We start from the raw sequence: 17406 nt of genomic DNA, 5'->3' as shown, positions 1-17406 counted from the left end.
AGAATTAGAGCGCATCATTAGCCCGTTGAATACCACACTTGAACATCTGACCTGCACCCAATTTTAGATTGCATTTTTCTTTTACAGTTTTTCTAATAGTAAAAAAAATCATTTCTATTTAACCTGTACTGGTGTGGCCTTAGGTAAAAAGGAAAAAAAAAATGTAAATAGTAATGGAGAAAGGTCAATAAAATTGTGCCTGCATTCCACAAATTGAACTTTAAACTCAGAACAACACTCGGTAAATGTTAAAGAATAAAAACTGATGATAGTGTAAAGATGGAGTTCGGAGGAAGACATCCGTATGTTTACCTCCAGGTACGTGCTGACTTGGTCTCGCAAAAACGTTTGCTATAATATATTTCTATTCTGGGGAATTATAAATGTATTTTGGACTTACTGATGTGAGATAAAAATAAAATCGTTTTAGGTCAGATGCATTGATATATCACAGTTAATATATTTTCTTCAGTTCTGTTTGGTAACAAGTAGAGAATATCATGAACTACTGACTTAAATCTGTCTGTTTTCCTAGAAGAGTTTCGGTAGTCCTCTCTTTCTCTGCCCACTTTATTTCCATTTGTCTCTCCGCCCCACCCCCCACCCCGAACCACAGTAAAGGGAGATGTCAGACAAATGTAGAAGATGGGAATCCCTGGTTTTGACCTGGAGAACCCTTCTTATCTGCTGCCTTATTATCAGGGGCAAAAAATGGCATAAAAAAAAAATCTTAATATTCTTTTTAGCAGCCTCTTAAAGGAATCCAAGAGTGTGAGACATGCTTAGTAACATGCTAGTATGATGCAGTTTCCACACACTGTAAATAGTATCCACACCGTGTCAGACTCTTTAGTCCACCTTCCTCCCAACTGGTGGGCCACTGGTGAACACGTGTTTTCCAAGTGTGCTCATATGGAAAGACGCTTTCTAAAATCAGGTTTATACACAAACGTTTCCTCCTTGTCTGCCCAGCTTTCCACAGTTGTTTTCTAGTAGTTTTCATTTGGGGCATTTGGAAATGTGCCGCTACTTGTGAGTGTGGGGCGGTCCAGGATGCTAAATAACGTGCAATGCATGGAACAGTCTAGATGATGAAGAATTGTCCTGCCCAAAATGTCATTAGTGTCCTTGTCTCCCTTCTTCCCCCTCATTGAGTCCCCGTGAACAAAATCACCTTTCTTCCTAGATTGCCTGCTCACCTTGACATTTGCCACCTTCAAGTGGTGACAGAGTAATTTTTCTGCTGCTTCTCTTCTTGGCTCTTCAGTTCCTGATTTCCTGCATTGCTGTCATACAGGCACCTGAAAGCCTGCGTGTGTGTCTGATTAACACCTCAGATAGCGGCAGCCCAGACTAAGCAGAATGTATCTAAGAGAAGTAGCAATGATGCCAACTGCCTTTTCATTCTAGTTGTCCCTTTGGCAGAAGTCAGTGAGCTCTTGCAGGTGAGTTTCCCTAGCTGTGAGATAGATGATCGCCTGTTTTTCATGGCTGATCTTTGCTCTTGAGAAGAAAGATTTAAATTCATTTGCGTGTGGGAGGTAATAGAGTTCACTTTCAGTTTGTTCGTGCTCATGGGATGCTATCTATCGACAATACTTTGTTTGGAGAAATAACACATTTTTGTTTTTAAAACTGAGACATTTCCTTCAGTTTACTCAGGCTGTAAATGTCTTGCTCACATTACGTAAACACTGCAGCGCGCTGTCTAAGAAGATTATCTTGTGTCTTTTCATTTGTCCACTGATTACGAAACTGCCATGTAGTTTCCATGTAGCATGGGAACAGTCCTTGAGCCATTCAAGTTTAATTTGTATTGTTAATTTTTTGTTCCGTGACATTTACTATTTCCAAACATTTTGTGACTTACTGCCAGCAGCTACTACTGTCTGATAGCAAAAGAGGCTGACTTGAAAATTAGGGGTGAGTAGAAAGAGGGAGCAGTCAGTAAATTAAGCACCATCATCCCGGCCAGTGCTGATTGTGATGGTTCTATAGACAGGTAGGTAAGCCTCGTTCTTACCAGGTACATGCCTTCATTTATAACCTGAGTGTAAAAGAAAAGAGAAATTTGACTAAATGGAAGGAAAAAAAACAACAAAACAACTGTCAGAGCAGAAGAAACTATAAGCAAAGCAAAATACAAATGATAACCTGGTGAAAGTATTTACACGTCATTAACAGATTGTTCACAGAGAGAAATAAAAGATATACAAATGGCCTTTAGCCATATGAAAACATATCACCTTTATTCATAATAAGAAAGATACAAATTCAAACTACACTAAGAAACCATTTCTCACCCATCACACTAACAGAAATTCGAAAGCTTAAAAACAATCTGTTGCAAGGCAGTGAGAAAACAAGCACCTTCATACACAGCATGCGGAGGGATCCCTGTAGGAAATTCCATGTCCTGAACAAAAAGAACCAGGGCTCCTTGGACAAACAGTTTTTTCCAGGGTAAAAGCAGAAAAGACACAAGATGAGTCTGCGACATCATGCAGTGACAAAAATTAAAGAAAGAATTGAAAACCAGTGAGAACCTGTCATAAGGATAGAGACCAGCTTTGAGGGGCTTCTGTCAAATTCAGGGGAGTATGAGCATTGCAAAGAATGATGGTAATATGGATATCAGTGTTGAATAAAAAAAAAAATCCATCACTTCATAGTAATATTCAAAGAAGGGGGAGTGGGCAAGAAGGGAAAGCTTGTGTTTATAGAAGAATGCCACTTGCTAATGTAAACAGAATGCTAGAAACATGCAATCACCAGTTTGTAACTCCTAAGGTAATAATTGATTCAAGCCAGGAGTGTTAAGAGAATGTCCTTTTACTGGGTAAACGAGTGTCTGGGAACAGGAAGTTCAGTCTCTGTGTCTCCTCCACACGTTACTTACTTACTCTGAAGGGAAAAGGTGCCCTGGCTAGAGAGCGCTTTGGTGAGTTCCCACCTAACTACATGGTCACATTGAGTGTTATGTACCAGAAGGAAACCCACTCACACGCCCCTTCTGATGGGAGGCGGTGGGGTGCACACAACATCCCCTGAGTGCTGCTCTGGCCAAAAATGATGCTCAGGAAATACACAAATCAGAATGTAAGCCATTTTCTAAGACCACTGACTCTTCAATAATGAAAACATGTGAGATCAAAAACAAAGTGGGAGGTCTGTCTTAGGTTAGAGAAAACTAGAAACATGACAAGACAGTGCAGGCGGGTACCTTTACTAGACCTTAGATTTTTGAAGACAATACAGCTGTCAAGATACTTGGTGGATAACAGAGGACTTTTGAATATGAACTACATTCAAAGTGACTTTATTGAATTGGTATTAAAACTCTTGTTTGTGGGGGGAAAAAGTGGTATTAGAACTATTCTTGACCACTTTCCAACGTAGAAATTGAAAAGTCCATGTAAAATATTTTATCTATGATTTAATTCGTATTTAACTACATAGAATAAAGTTTCCTAAAGCAGTGCTGTCCAATAGAAATATAATTTGAACCACATACGTAGTTTAATTTTCTAGTACCCACATTAAAAACGTAGAAAGAAACAGATGAAATTGATTTTAATAAAAATTGTATTTAAGTCAGTATATCCAAAATGTTATCATTTCAACACAGCAATATTAAAAATTACTAATGAAATATTTTACATTTTTTAGTAAGTATTTAGTCTTCATAATGCACTGTGTATTTTACATTTAGAGCATGTCTCAATTCAGAGGACAAGCTTTCAGCAGAAATACTAGAATTGTATTTAGATTTTATAAAATTTACTGTGAAAGTAGTCATGTATCCTAGTTCTTCCAAATATCCTTAAAAGTTATCTAGTTATCTAATGACTGAATCAAGTATTAGTTTTTAAATTCAAATTAATTAAAATTAAATAAGATAAGCGTTCGTTTTCTTCATTGTAGTCGCCATATTTCCAGTGCTCAGTGGCCACGTGGGAACAGTGGCTGTCGTATTGGACAGCAGACCGTAAAGTCTGTGGTCACTTATGGAAAGCAACACCCCCTGAAGATTTGTGTCATTTCATGTAATTGTATCTATCCAAAGACTCCATGGAAGACAGGCTCTGCAGGACGCGGGAGGGCAGTGAGGCTGACTTTGTAAAAGCCAGCAGGTTCCAGAGACTGTGTATAAGATTGAAAGTCTGACGGAGTCCAGCTGTTCAGGGAGCCAGGGCCCAGCTGCCTGGCTGATGGAGCCTTTGGGTCTTCTGTTTCTTCGCACTGGAACTTGAAAAACAGACAAATCCTGTTTGTTGTCTTAAGTAAGCCAGATGCTGCATGTGGGGGATGCTAGGGCCCAGAGTCTGGGGAAATAGTCCTTTTGTTCAAGGGTTACCTTTATAGGTGAGACCTGAGGATGCAGCTGATCCCTTTATGAGAAGCTCAGCGTTGATGGGCCATGTTAGTTTAACAGTCTTAGAAAAGCAAAGACGTTGAATGGGATAAGCTGGTACTGGTAAATGATTATTGTTAGTATTTTAAAATAATGAGCTATATTGATATGTGTTAAGTCTTCACGTTGAATCGTTTATTCAGGTGGGATTATTATATACCATCAGGAGACCTAAATCTTCAAAAGGGGAAGGAAAATATGTAAGTTAGTTTGAATGAAGAGAATCTCTCTGCTCTTAGCCTGTGGGTCTTAACTAGTGAGTACACTAAACATACTCTCTTGCTTGCCACCAGATTTATACATTTTTCTCTACTGACTTCTCTGTAAACTGTCTACAGCTGAAGCTTCATGGTGGTATCAAATTTTATTTGAGAAGAAAAAAAGCTTTTGTCTTTTTTTTTTAATCTAGAGCCTGTGTGGTGCCCGTATCTCCTTATTCCAAGGGCCTCTCTCACTTTGAAAGCTTTCTTACTACACCAACCTTGGAATGGACAGTATTCTCTGGATATTTCTCATGTGTAAGTTTTTTTCCATTCTTAATTTCCTTGGGGTTGAAGGACACTTATAAAAATCAGCAGCAGCCAGTAAATCCAGGACTTAAAGGCTTGGGACCTTAAAACCACGCTGAGGATTAGAATCGTCAGTTGGCCTCTAGTGTCTACCCCTCTGGGGCCTTTGGAGGCGTGAGCCTGAGGAGGGCTGTACACAAGCTGCTCTCAGGTGGCCCTGTGGTCGTGTTGCAGTCTGAACACGGGGCATGGCATGATGAGTGTGAAGAGGGCCAGTTGAGGCCAAGGCTTAATTCTTTGTAAAAACAGCAAGAATAGGCCTACTTCAGAGGTATTTTATGTTTTATAAATGTCCATGCCTGCCTCATTGCAAAACTATTCCCAGAAACTGTTTAGTAGTTATTCATTCAACCCACAAGTGCTCGGAACTTGCGCCATGTGGAATGCACAGGTGGGCATGGGGTAGGCGACTAAAAAGAATGCAGTGCGAGGGTGTGTGTGTGCTCCAGGAAGGGTCTGCCGAGGGAACACGAATGTCCCTTCTGCAGGGAGAACGAGCCCTTCCCTTCAGCCCTCGCCAAATGCCTTATTAGCATGAGTCTACACCTATAGTGTTTAGAGCCCACTGATTAATGTTCTGGTTTCTTGAAAGTCAGACTTTCTTTACTCATCTCTTTGTTTTGACTAAAAGCAGACGTGAAAGATGATTGGTGGGTCCTGAGTAAACTGGTGGGTCCTGAGTATTTTGGTCTAACCAGGTTTTTAACCAAGGGCTACAAAGAGGTTATTTCTGTATTAACACAGCTTTTCTTCTGGTGAAAAAATAAGTGGTTTTAAGTGGAGATAATGAACTCATTCAAAATCTTTTCTGTACAGTGATTATCCAGAAAATGAAGACATAAAGAATCTCCTGCAAGAGCAGTTGAATTCATTGTCTAAGTAAGCATTCCGACTATGTTCTATTAAAAGATAAGAATATGGGAAAGAAAATATAATAATTTAGGCTTTTTAAAATTAATTTGCGTTTTAGAAAACGTGAGTGGCCCAAGGAGAGACCACTTCTATCACTTTAAAATCTTTGTTTTGTAGACATGCTTATTTCATAGTTACACTGCCAGAGCATCTGTCTTCAACAACTTCATAAGTGGCAGGGAGCTCTGGTCCCCTGTTGGGCCAGAGTAGAAGCTGTGATGCGAGTGTCCTCGCAGCCCCCTGGCCTCCACCACAAATGCCCTGAGAAGCCTCCTGTGACAGGACCTAACAGGGCAGGGCGATGCTTGGGTGTCAGCTTCCCGCTTCTCAAATGAGTTCCCCGAGTCAGGTGCTGTGTGCACAGTTCTGGCTAAGAAATCAGAATGTTCCCTAAGCCAAGAGCATTTAGAAGTATATATTAGGAGTAATATTGCAAAGGAAGTAGAATAGAGGACCACAAGGAGTTCTTGGTAAAACATAACACATTTTTGCAATCTAGAATCTGTCACACCTAATTATATTTAATAAGTAAGCCATAATAGAATGTTTTGCTGATGTCAAATTCAAAATAATTATTTTTTTCCTCTGTTCAAAGGTTGATATTTGTGCTTAAATGGAAAAGAATAGATTTAAAGAAGATCTTTCTTCTCCCCCCCCCGCCAATTTATGAATATACTTATATATTTGGCTATTTTAGAAATACTAACTTATAAAAACACTAGCCCTTCTTCCTTAAATAGTTTATTTTGGGGATAGTTTCAGAAGTTAATTCCGAACGCATCTTCTCTAAGGTATATTCTGTTCCTGATTATTAGCAAAGTCATTTCTTGATAATGACATTGTTGTTCCATCGCTAGGCAGCTGTTCGTATTTTCAAAAATGGGAGTTGCTGTTGTTGCAAGCATGTCAGCCAGAATCAGAGGCTCACAGCCCTTGTGGTGTCCTCTGGGTACCGCTTCTCCACGTCTAGATACACACTCTGTGCCCAATAAGCTTCTTTAATGTTAGGGACATGGCAAACTGTCTTTCATAAGTTTTAAACGTACCCTTTGAATGGAATTTTCCATTTCTAGAGTATGTTGATTTATCTCCTTGCTTTATTGTTGAATTAAACATTTTTGTCTCGCCTTTATCTGGATTCCCGTCTGCAGTGACATAAAGAAACTCTTGCTCGATCCAGAATTCACTCTCTTGCAGAGATGCCTGCTTGTTTCAAGGTAACGCTGTTTCAAGTGTGCTGTGTACAGAAAATTTCGGGTTCACTCATTTCTCTTGTCACGGATTTTAGGTTAAGATCAGACTCTAAAATCTAAATTGTAGAAAAATATTTTAGTTCGTCCTTAACATATGACTTAATTAATTTAGAAAGTAGTAAGATGATTAGGTAAAACTGTTTTAAACGTGAAATCTAGGCCTTCTTTAATGAAAAGCCTCCTTTATACACAGCTTTTTAAAATACGTGTTTTAAAATATTAGCGACAAAGGGCATGTCCTAAAATATACTGATAAGTTATATTTAGAAGCAGTACCCTGCACTTCTTCACCGTACAGTAGAGTTGTCACTTGTAAAAAAGACATTTCCCTCCCCTCCCCAGAGAATAAATTGCAAGTTATTTCCCCTCCTCATCTAGCCAGTTATCCCAGAGGAACTTCTTCCTTCATGTGATGCTGTGGTCCAGGTCAGAAGTGCTGCTAATGGCAAACCAGATAAATCCCCGTGGCCCAGGCTTCTAAACCGTGGCCTTGCTCCTAACACACAACACACAGAGGTTTGGGGCTGAAGGGACCGTATGCAGTCAGGCCCCTGTTTTGTGGGAGCCACAGTAAAAGGCTGGGGAACTTGCTGCTTCGACACTTTGACCCTGCCAAGTCCCTCACCAGTGTCCCCAGTGCTTTTTCATATGACAGCACTGTGCTCCTAGTCCTTTGGGCTACTGTGGGAAGCCCCGTCCAGGCCCAGGTCTGCTGTGCGAGTTCAGGAGCAACTCTGGTTTCACGTTCCCAGGCTCTACGGCGATGAATCAGAGCTGCACTTCTGGACAGTCGCTGCTCATTACCTGCACAGCTTGTCCCAGGGGAAGTCTGTGAGCACCCCGGCTGTTAAAGAGCCTGCTGCTCGGGACAAAGTGAACAACCCCCTGGACATAGGTTACGACATACTCTGTGAGAACGCCTACTTTCAGGTATTACTTCCATGTAGGAGACTTTCCTCATCTTGATTACTTCCGTCTTTGTAACTATCTGAAGCTTGGGAACCTTTGGAACTAAGTTGAGGTCCACACAATAGAACTGAGAGCCTTGGCACATTTGCATAAAGAAGACGTGACTCAGGACTTGTTACTGAGTTTTATAATACACACACAAAGTTTTTTGTTAACAGTCTTTTGATTTTTTTCCTTTGCCTAAAAATTTTTAACTTACAAGGATTATCTTAATTCTCTCATTGTATTAATTTTCTATAAATAACAAGTATTTCTTTCACTTGGTTTGAATTTGCTATTTTATATATAAAAATGTAGCTTCATAATTGTTTTACTCTATAGTGTATTACTTCAGTACATGTAGGGATTTTTCATCCAGCTCTACTCACATGCTGATTTCTATAAGGAGGCAGACTTGCACACGAATGATAATACATTTCAACATTTATTTCTTTCCAAATTCTTATTAAACTGTTGTATTTCTGTAGTTGGTTAATAACCTTATTTATATTTAAATAATTTAAAAGTCTTATAATCCAGGCTCAATTTTCCTTTTTTCCCCCCTACTCTAGAAATTTCAGCTGGAAAGGGTTAATCTGCAGGAAGTGAAAAGGTCAACTTATGATCATACACGGAAATGTACAGACCAACTACTTCTCTTGGGTCAAGTAAGTGAATTTTCGTAACTTCATAGTTCATGGAGTTGCTAGTTGATTAGTGTTTCAGAACATCCTCTCTCTCTCTCTCTCTCTCTCTCTCTGTCTCTCTCTGTCTCTCTCTCTGTCTCTCTCTCTCTCTGTCTCTCTCTCTCTCTCTCTCTCTCTCACACACACACACACACACACACACAGAGTGTTTCTCTGGAAGTATAAGTGTAAATTTAGGCTTTCTCTCAAGACAAAACCAGCAAATCTTGTAAGAAAGTGAAAATATATGGTTAATCAGCTTGTCTGCTTGTAGTGTTGGCTTCCAGAATGCCAAACGAGACCTGATTATTTGTCTTGTTTTGTTTGTATCTCTGAATTGACTGGTGCAAAGCCAGAATAAGCAGTTCCTGGAACACCTAGTTAAACCAGACTGTGGTTTTACATTTGTCCCGAAGAAGCAGTAAAGTACTTTGTATATGTAAACAACACGTTCATGAGCAGTGTTGGAAAATGAAAGTACTCTTCCAGCTATAAACTTCAGTGTTTCAAATTATGAAATGCAAAAGTTATGTTGGAGGAAGACGATCTCATAATTAGAAGAACTGTTTCTTTATTAGACAGACAGAGCTGTGCAGTTGCTATTGGAAACAAGTGCAGATAACCAGCATTATTATTGTGATTCACTGAAAGCCTGTTTGGTCACAACTGTCACCTCGTCGGGCCCCTCCCAGAGCACCATTAAGCTGGTGGCAACTAATATGATTGCCAATGGCAAGTTGGCAGGTAAGACGTGCTTTATGGGTGTGTTCACCAATACTCCAGAAAATGAGGCCCACTTTCCACAAAGGGTTTGGTTATTAGGGAATATTCCCTTCATTTTTATATATGCTGGAGAAAGATAGAAAGATTATTACTAGCTCTTTAGCAGGTAAACATATCATTTAATCATCTAAACCAGAACACTTTTTAAGAGTGAAGGGGCGCTGTTTCTAATTGCCAAGACAGTAGGCATAAACTGGACAAACCCGGGCAAATGAAAACGATGAAAACCAGTGAGTGAGATATGCTTTACCTGTTTATTTTCTGGTCTGTATCGTGCTACCTACCTGGTTATTTGAGTGGTAACATTGTAGAATTCTGTCATAATACGTAATATTAACATTTAAGTCAGGAGTGTCTCCAGCAGATGTACGCACAAGGCTAGATGAGATCAAATGGTGATTTTCCTCTTAGTGACGTGTCAGAGAGTGAGCTGCATGGTCACGAGGGGCCGCTGTTCTGTCTTCCAGAGGGCGTGCAGTTGCTCTGCCTGATAGACAAGGCTGCAGACGCCTGCCGCTACCTGCAGACGTACGGCGAGTGGACCCGGGCAGCATGGCTCGCAAAAGTAGGTGATTCCAGTAGTGCCTTGAACACTTAGGATAGAAATTTCGGTCTCAAACTTTCCACTCATGACTTAGACGCATATTTTGGCTGCAAAGCTGCTTTGCAAACATTTTCTTAAAACTCTCATCCTCCTATTCTTTCTTAGTATAAATTCCATTTCTTCTTACTAGAAGATGAAGTTAGCAATGAAGAGAAAGCAGCGGGCTCCTCTCCCCTCCGGGGTGTGAGCCCAGACTGCAGTGCAGAGGTGTTGCCAGGCCCCAGGCCCTCGGGCTCGGGTCGTTACCATGGCTACACATGGTAAGCAGCCGCATTGGGCAGTGTGCTGATGGAGCAAAGCCGGGAGCAGATCCCATTTCAGTGGAAGTATTTGTTTATATAGTGCAGGATGTCTTTGTTTTTAACATGGCATCTTTCTCAGGTCCGCTTAAATTCTGAAGAGTGTGCTGATGTTTTAAAGAGGTGGGTTGACCATCTTTGCTCTCCACAAGTCAACCAGAAGTCGAAGGCCCTTTTGGTTCTCCTCTCCCTGGGCTGCTTTTCCAGCGTGGCTGAGATGCTTCACAGGTACACCCAGAGTCCCATGGCTGGTCACAGTGGCCTGTGATTAATCACTTCCTTCTCCCTTGAGGCTCTGCCAGCTGAATGGCAGTACTTGGTGCCTAGAGTGAAACGAGAAGCATACTTGCTAGTTTTATTTGTATAAACCTACAGGGAATGGAATAGTCCTTGTTTATTAATTCTTCATTTGCTCTAGGAGCTATGATACTTTTCTGCCTACACACTGGTGAAACTTAACAGGTACCCATTTCAAAGGAATATAAAAGAAGTCTTTAGAGAATTGGGGACAATTCAGCTTTGAATAGAGCGACTGAGATGGAGGCCAGAGACCAGTGGGAAGGGTAACAGAAAGTGTGGCAAGTTGGTGACGCCTGCCCTGAGCATCTCAAAGATGGTCTTAGCTTATTATGGGACCTTTTGTTTATTTAAAACTAAGGGAGGGAGGTTGAGGCAAATATGGCAGAAGATTACGCATTAAATCTGGACGGTGGGTGCGTGGATACTTGCGTTAGCTGTAGATGTCTATGTATTTCAACTATTTCACATTTTTTAAGTATTAATAAAAGAGCCTGGGGTTAGGGACATGAGTGTGCTCCCCTCCTTTCCTCTGTAAGCCAGGAGTTAGAAAGGTGATGATAGTGTGACATGTGTACAATCCTTATATAGAAACATGTCCTTGGATAGTTCTACCCCCAAAGCCGGAAATCACAAAGCCTAACTCTCATTTTGTTCTGTTGAGCAGCATGAGATACTTCGATCGAGCTGCCTTGTTTGTGGAAGCTTGTCTCAAGTATGGTGCCTTTGAGGTCAGTGAGGACACACATATCCTTTGCCTGGATGTTCATGCTGAGGAGGAAGCAAATGACCGGAGTGGGTTTTAAGATTCCTCCTAGTCGTGCTGCCTGGGCGGGAGCGGTATTACATCTAGAAGGGTCCATACTCTGATTCACCAAAACCAACAAGGAGGGAGAAATGAGAGGGAAAGAATCAGAAAGAGGTCGTTGCATTGCTGGCATCAGCTCACTATTATCGACAGTGACGGTCCAATGTGGAACAAGACACAGCAGTTCAAAGAGACACATCATGTAGGCAAGCCGCTGCGGTCCCCTATCCCCAGGGACATCTCACTTCTTGACGTCAGTTGAGTCACATTTTTTTGTTTGAAGAGAATGCACTTGAGGACGTAACTCCCATTTCCTTGTGCTTGCAGGGCCCTGCTTGTTTTCATTGCACTTTGCTTGACTTACTACAGTGCGGTATCGTTTCTACATGGCACATACTTGGTTTTCTGTGTGTTTTCTACAGAAAATTATACTTAAACTTACTCAAGATCATATAGCTAGGCACTGTAACCTTGCCTGTAGTTCGAAGGAGCCATTTTGAATGTCAGGACACCGTGAAACAGGCCCATCTAAACACCCAACACCCAGGTATCTGGAATCCTGCCTTGGGGCAGGCTTTGTAAATAGAAACTCTCACCGAAACTGTATCTGCCCCAAACTGCCAACCTCTCAGATGCTAATGTAGTCCGAAGGTTTGCTTGGAAGTTTCTCTTCTGTCATCTTTCTCTTTGCCAGTCTTTAGTGGTGTTTAGGTGGTGGGAGAATCTGGGAGGATGTTAGTTGGGTCTTCTGGGAGAAGGAGCAGCTTTGGGCTCAGCCAGTGCTGAGTGTAGTGACCTTACAGATTGGGCCATGGCCTCCTCAGCAGGAATGGCCCTCCCCTGGGACGGGTGCCTGCACTCACCCTCGCTGCCCTCCTGTGGACACCCTCCGTCCCTCCTGACGTGGGGCAGAGCTGGCGCTTCTTTCCGCCGGTGGGAGCCTGGGTGGGGTGTACTCACCTCCTTGCTGCCCCTTTTCCTTAACTGTGGTTTACAGAAACTCATCTCCGCGATATATGCAGATTATGCCCGAAGTCTGAAGAACCTTGGTTTTAAACAGGGAGCAGTTCTTTTTGCTTCAAAAGCTGGAGCGGCTGGCAGAGATTTATTGAATGAGCTGGAATCCCCCAAGCAGGAACTGGCTGAAGAATGACGGGTTGATAAGTGCCAGGGAACCTGACCCCGTGGCCAGGCGGGTGAGGCATTGGTCTGGCTGTGGTCAAGGTCACAGCAGACGGACGGGGATGCCATCCCGGGTCCTGGGAGCTGCTTCACGTTTCTCGTACTCCGTGTGCACAGCAGTGTACAAGCACCTACATTGCGGAAAGCAGACTCCATGTCCTGTGTTTGTCTCGGAGAAAAACGTGAACGCTTCAGGTTTTGAAAGTGTATGACTTTTTATGCTTTGGAAAGAGAGCTTTAAGAGTCCCTGGAAATAAACTTTTAAATCTTTTTAAACTTAAAATTCAAGTAACTGAATTGTTTTTCTCATTAAATTTAAAGATGTTTGAAAAATCTATAGTGAAAGAAGTTTGTGAGACCTATTCTCAAATATGGGCTGTGCCTGTGTTTATATACAATCCTTCAAGATACAAACAGAACAGAAATATTTAAGCAGTAAAAATGACTTACCAAGCCATTCCTTGTTTTTTGACCTTGAAAACACAGAACTGTTCATTCCTTAGTGTAAGCAGTTGCTAAACTTTGTGATTTCGGGCTCGTAGGCTCCTAGGGAAATTTTAAGCTTTATGTTTCGTTCTAGTATGTGGAGTCATTGATGTTTTGCATTTAACTCCTCCTGTGATGCATCATGGTAACCTCCTTTTTGAAATCTTGAATTATCTGTGCTTCAATTATCTGTCTGTGTGTTCTTAATATGAGATGTGACTATTATAAATTATTGCTGAGAATTTAAATGTCTATGACTTACAGAAATCACAAATAAAGAGGACATTCCATCCAGGCCTCTGTGTTCTCTGCGTTGCGGTGTGTGAGGCCAGGAGCTGTGCGGGCTTCTCAGGAGTCAGTCCTGCTGCCCAACCCCAAAGTCCAGGCTGCTCGCCGAACCCAGAGAAACTGGGCCGTGGGGACACAGGGCTGCGGCACCTGCACCCAGGCAGGTGGGTCTCTGGTGCCTGAGGCATCAGGGCTCAGTGTGCGGCTTCAGAAGGGGACGTAATCCTCATGCCCACCAGGACGTAGGCGTTTCAGGTAGACTCATAGGCTCTGCTCCTCAGCCAAGGAACTGAGACCCATGAAGAAGGGCCTGTCCCCGGAAGCTTGTTCCCGGGCTGGTGCTTTAGCTAAGTGTCCTAGAAGAAATGCAGGATCCTTTCATGGGTCCTGTAACTGGTCTGTTTCCTGTCCTTTCTTTGCCAAGGTAGAGTTTGTAAAGGCCATGGGCAAACACAGCTCTTCTTACGCTGTTTATTATTTAAATGATTGTCCAGATATATTTTATTCATTCAACCACCAAGTAGCTAACGGAAAAAAGAGTGCTTGCCTTAGGAAGCAGAGCGGAAAAAGCAGTTTTATTCCAGAGTAGGGCATTTTGAAAATTCAAGATGCATTTGACGAATAGGTAGTGATCATTGTTTGGCTGTGGGAACGAGTGGGAGGAGCGGCAAAGCCGCTTGGTAGGGACCCGCCGAGCACACGCAGAGAGCCTGGACTTTTGTCACAGTCCAACTGGCTGGAGTGGCAGTCATTACCCTCTGGGACAAGACGGAGCCTGAGTCTGTGTCAAGATACAAATGGAAGTCCTGTTCCAAACAGCCGGCGTCTCCCTCTCCTTGGTGACCTCGTGGGCTCAAGGCTGAAACTGCCACGTCACCTCAGGAAGTCAAGAGCCGACAGGTGTGAGTCACTTCCACAGTCGGCCTTTCTGAACTTGAGCTTGTCTTTCCGTGAAGGATGATGAGCTCTGGGGTATGGATGCATCACCGAGGAGGCATCCCAGGGTGACAGACAGCTGCACTTGGAGTGTGACAGTGACCCCAGGGCCGCCATCTGCTCCACGTGTCAGCCCCCACAGCATGCTTGTCGGGCCTTGGCCCTTCCCTTTGCCACACCTTGCGTGGAGGGGAGAAGACCTGGGCGGGGGCTTCTGTGGAGGAAGGCCCAGTGCTACATCCTTCCTCCTGGCTGGTCTCGGCACAGCCGTTTCCTGTCACTCACCGTTACCTTTTTTCTGCTCTCTTGCTAATGAATTGTTCTGCCAGCCGTGGCATGTGGCATGCTTTCACTCCTGCCTTTATTTGAAGGAGGTAGCAGGACCTTTTGTTCTTTTAAAATGGGTGTCAGAGCAGCAGCTATATGAGCCGCCTGTCACTCACAGGTGGACCTAATCAGGAATTCCCACCAGAATGGACCCTGGTCTGAAAACACGTGCTCTCTCAGCTGTTTCTTGCCTGGACATTTGGTCTTGCATGGGGACAGAGGGTGTTGTGTTCCAGTGAATCCTGAGCTCGGGGATCACCCATGATATTTCACTCTTCGCAGCAGTACACGATTGAAATAAAGCCATTAGGACACACACGTGTAATTGTGCTGCCATAAAATAATTCTGCAAGGCAGAGATGACAGATGAGTGAGAATATTCTGTGAGCCAGCAGGGCTCTATGTCTTTGGGAGCCTGCTTGTAGTTGATTTGATTCAAAACAATTTGTGATGAAAGAATGTCTCTAAGTTAAAATGTGAAATCATTTTTGATTGATCATACTGGTGGTGCTGGTGTTTTAAAAGAAGGAAAGAAGGAGCTAGGCTTTAGAAACGTGGTTCTCCAGAGAACCACTGGAATCTTAGATGGGTGACCCACAGGGGACATGGGGCAGCAGATTGTCCAGCTGCTTTCCTTTCCTTAAAGGATCCTTCCATGTGTTTGGTTGGTCAGCCTCACAGGATCCACTCAAAACAACCCACGGAAGCCTCACTTCTCTCCCACTCAGAAGATTTTCATTCGTTCAGGTGCTTGATTGAGTCCCTTCAGACAATTTCAGGCATTTTTCTTAAGTGTTTGGCTCTCCTGCCCCCAGAAGCCAAATAAACACCACCAGTGATTAAGAAACACAACTCAAAGTAACCCAAGGAGGCAAGAGATTCTGGATCCATAGGTGATTTGGATTGATGGTTTAGCTTTGCCTTCTTCCATATTTATGTGGAACAAAGCCAAGTGCGGTTAAGGAAGAAGGCTGTTCAAGACCCTGTAGTGTACGGCTTCGGAAAGACTGGTTCTGAACACATAATTGAGAATTGGTGATCAGATAAGACATTCCTCAGTCACTGCCATCAAAGGATAGCTTGGGTCAGTCTTCTCTTTGCAGTTAAGGTATTTTTACACTGAATAAGGTGGGCCTATGTGGCGGCAGGGGAAAGGAGAGCTACACAAGCAGGGGCCTCTGGAGTGACAGCCTGCAGACCTAACCCCGCTTACTGCTGTTCTGTAAATCAAGTTTGGGTAGAACACAGCCAGTCCTCTCCGTTCACTGTGGCTGCTTTTGTACAACACAGGTGAGCAGTTGCGACAGAGACCATATGGCCTGAAAAGTCCAAGATACTGACTGACTCTTGACAGAAAACATTCACTTTCTCCTACTCTAGGTCCAAAGTGCTTCCTTGTGGCGAGATTGCAGATGTCCAGCTGCCCTGTTGGGCACAGATCAGCATGAGGCCCTCTGCGATTTTCCTACAACCCAGGTGCCCTGGAATGCTCCGCTTCCCAGAAGGGCGTTGTGAGCTCCAGTCCATTTGGCTCCTTCACAGGCCCACGTTCCCAGGGCAGTGGCTCTAGGAAACTACATACCATATGTATCCCCGGCTGCCCGCGGTCTTGTTGCTGACAGTTCTGAGACAGAGGGCATCAGTAGATGATAGGAAACTTGAAATCCAAGAGCTGTTTCTTTATTAGAACATTTTTAGGCAAATCTCAGTTTTCATCCAGACACCTCCTACCTAACATGTTCTGCTCTAATGAGACCCTCACCTTATTCCAGCTTTGTGGCATTTTACCATCGTTTGTAAGCCATGATGCGTCTTCGGGCAGAGTCGAAGGTGAAAAACAGTTACGTCCGAGGCCACTGGTAGGCAGTGCTGTTGCTGAAGTGAATTCATGGACATCCCGCTTGGGGAGAGAATCCTACATCGGGAATTGCTGTGACTGGTGACGAGGGCCTCATATAATCCCATATGGGTGAACCAGGCAGTGGAACACAGAAGTGAAGAACAGACAGGTCTGCAATATAATCAAATGGCGAAGCTCAAGGAGGAAATTGGCAAACCATTTGTTTGCAGTTACGTTGGGGAAGGGAGGAGGGGAGGCCTAAGTAAGAAAAGATTTCTTAAGGCTGATTTGGGAGGAAATGATTGATTGTTTTCTGAAGAACCACCTGTCCAGTGACAAAGTTTAGTTGTACAAATTAACTTTACTTCCCAGTGGTTTTCTGGACTGCATATCATTCTGGAATTTATTTGAACAGCAGCCCTGTGCACGTCTTAAGTTGCTCGTCTTTGCCAAGAGTAGGCCAAGGAAAATACGCCTTGTCCTTTTTTTTTGCTCAGTTAATATTTATTAAACAAAATAGTTACAAACTATTCCACTTCTGTAGCATTGACAAATATCTGAAAAACAAATGGACTTCATTCCCAATATGTTTTCAGTAGTAATAACAACACCGGCAATAATAATACCAATCGTATATTGAACACTATGTCTCAGGCACTTATTACATGGATCAAATCATCCTATCCTCACAACGACCCTATGGATTAGGTATAATATGATTTTTATCTCTATTCCAAAGGTAAGCAAACAGAGACCCATAAATACTGCATCCAA

The 17406-nt window shown here is 42.9% G+C and overlaps 1 protein-coding gene across 1 annotated transcript in view; it reads left to right on the top strand.

Moving 5' to 3' along the window:
• Positions 1-13535, top strand: part of WDR11 (WD repeat domain 11) — a 50828-nt gene extending 37293 nt beyond the window's left edge. The window contains exons 20-29 of the mRNA XM_074338967.1: positions 4824-4932; positions 5800-5862; positions 7047-7112; positions 7901-8078; positions 8669-8764; positions 9361-9526; positions 10033-10130; positions 10551-10696; positions 11433-11513; positions 12570-13535. Of these exons, the coding sequence (XP_074195068.1) occupies positions 4824-4932; positions 5800-5862; positions 7047-7112; positions 7901-8078; positions 8669-8764; positions 9361-9526; positions 10033-10130; positions 10551-10696; positions 11433-11513; positions 12570-12726 (1160 nt within the window). The 3' untranslated portion in view covers positions 12727-13535. The remainder of the gene's footprint in view (positions 1-4823; positions 4933-5799; positions 5863-7046; positions 7113-7900; positions 8079-8668; positions 8765-9360; positions 9527-10032; positions 10131-10550; positions 10697-11432; positions 11514-12569) is intronic.
• Positions 13536-17406: the final 3871 nt, after the last annotated feature.

Source organism: Rhinolophus sinicus, linkage group LG07, assembly GCF_036562045.2.
Source record: "Rhinolophus sinicus isolate RSC01 linkage group LG07, ASM3656204v1, whole genome shotgun sequence".
NCBI classification, from domain to species: Eukaryota; Metazoa; Chordata; class Mammalia; order Chiroptera; family Rhinolophidae; genus Rhinolophus; species Rhinolophus sinicus.
The sequence above is the reverse complement of the archived record's forward strand: the minus strand, read 5'-3'. Positions and strand labels throughout refer to the sequence as shown.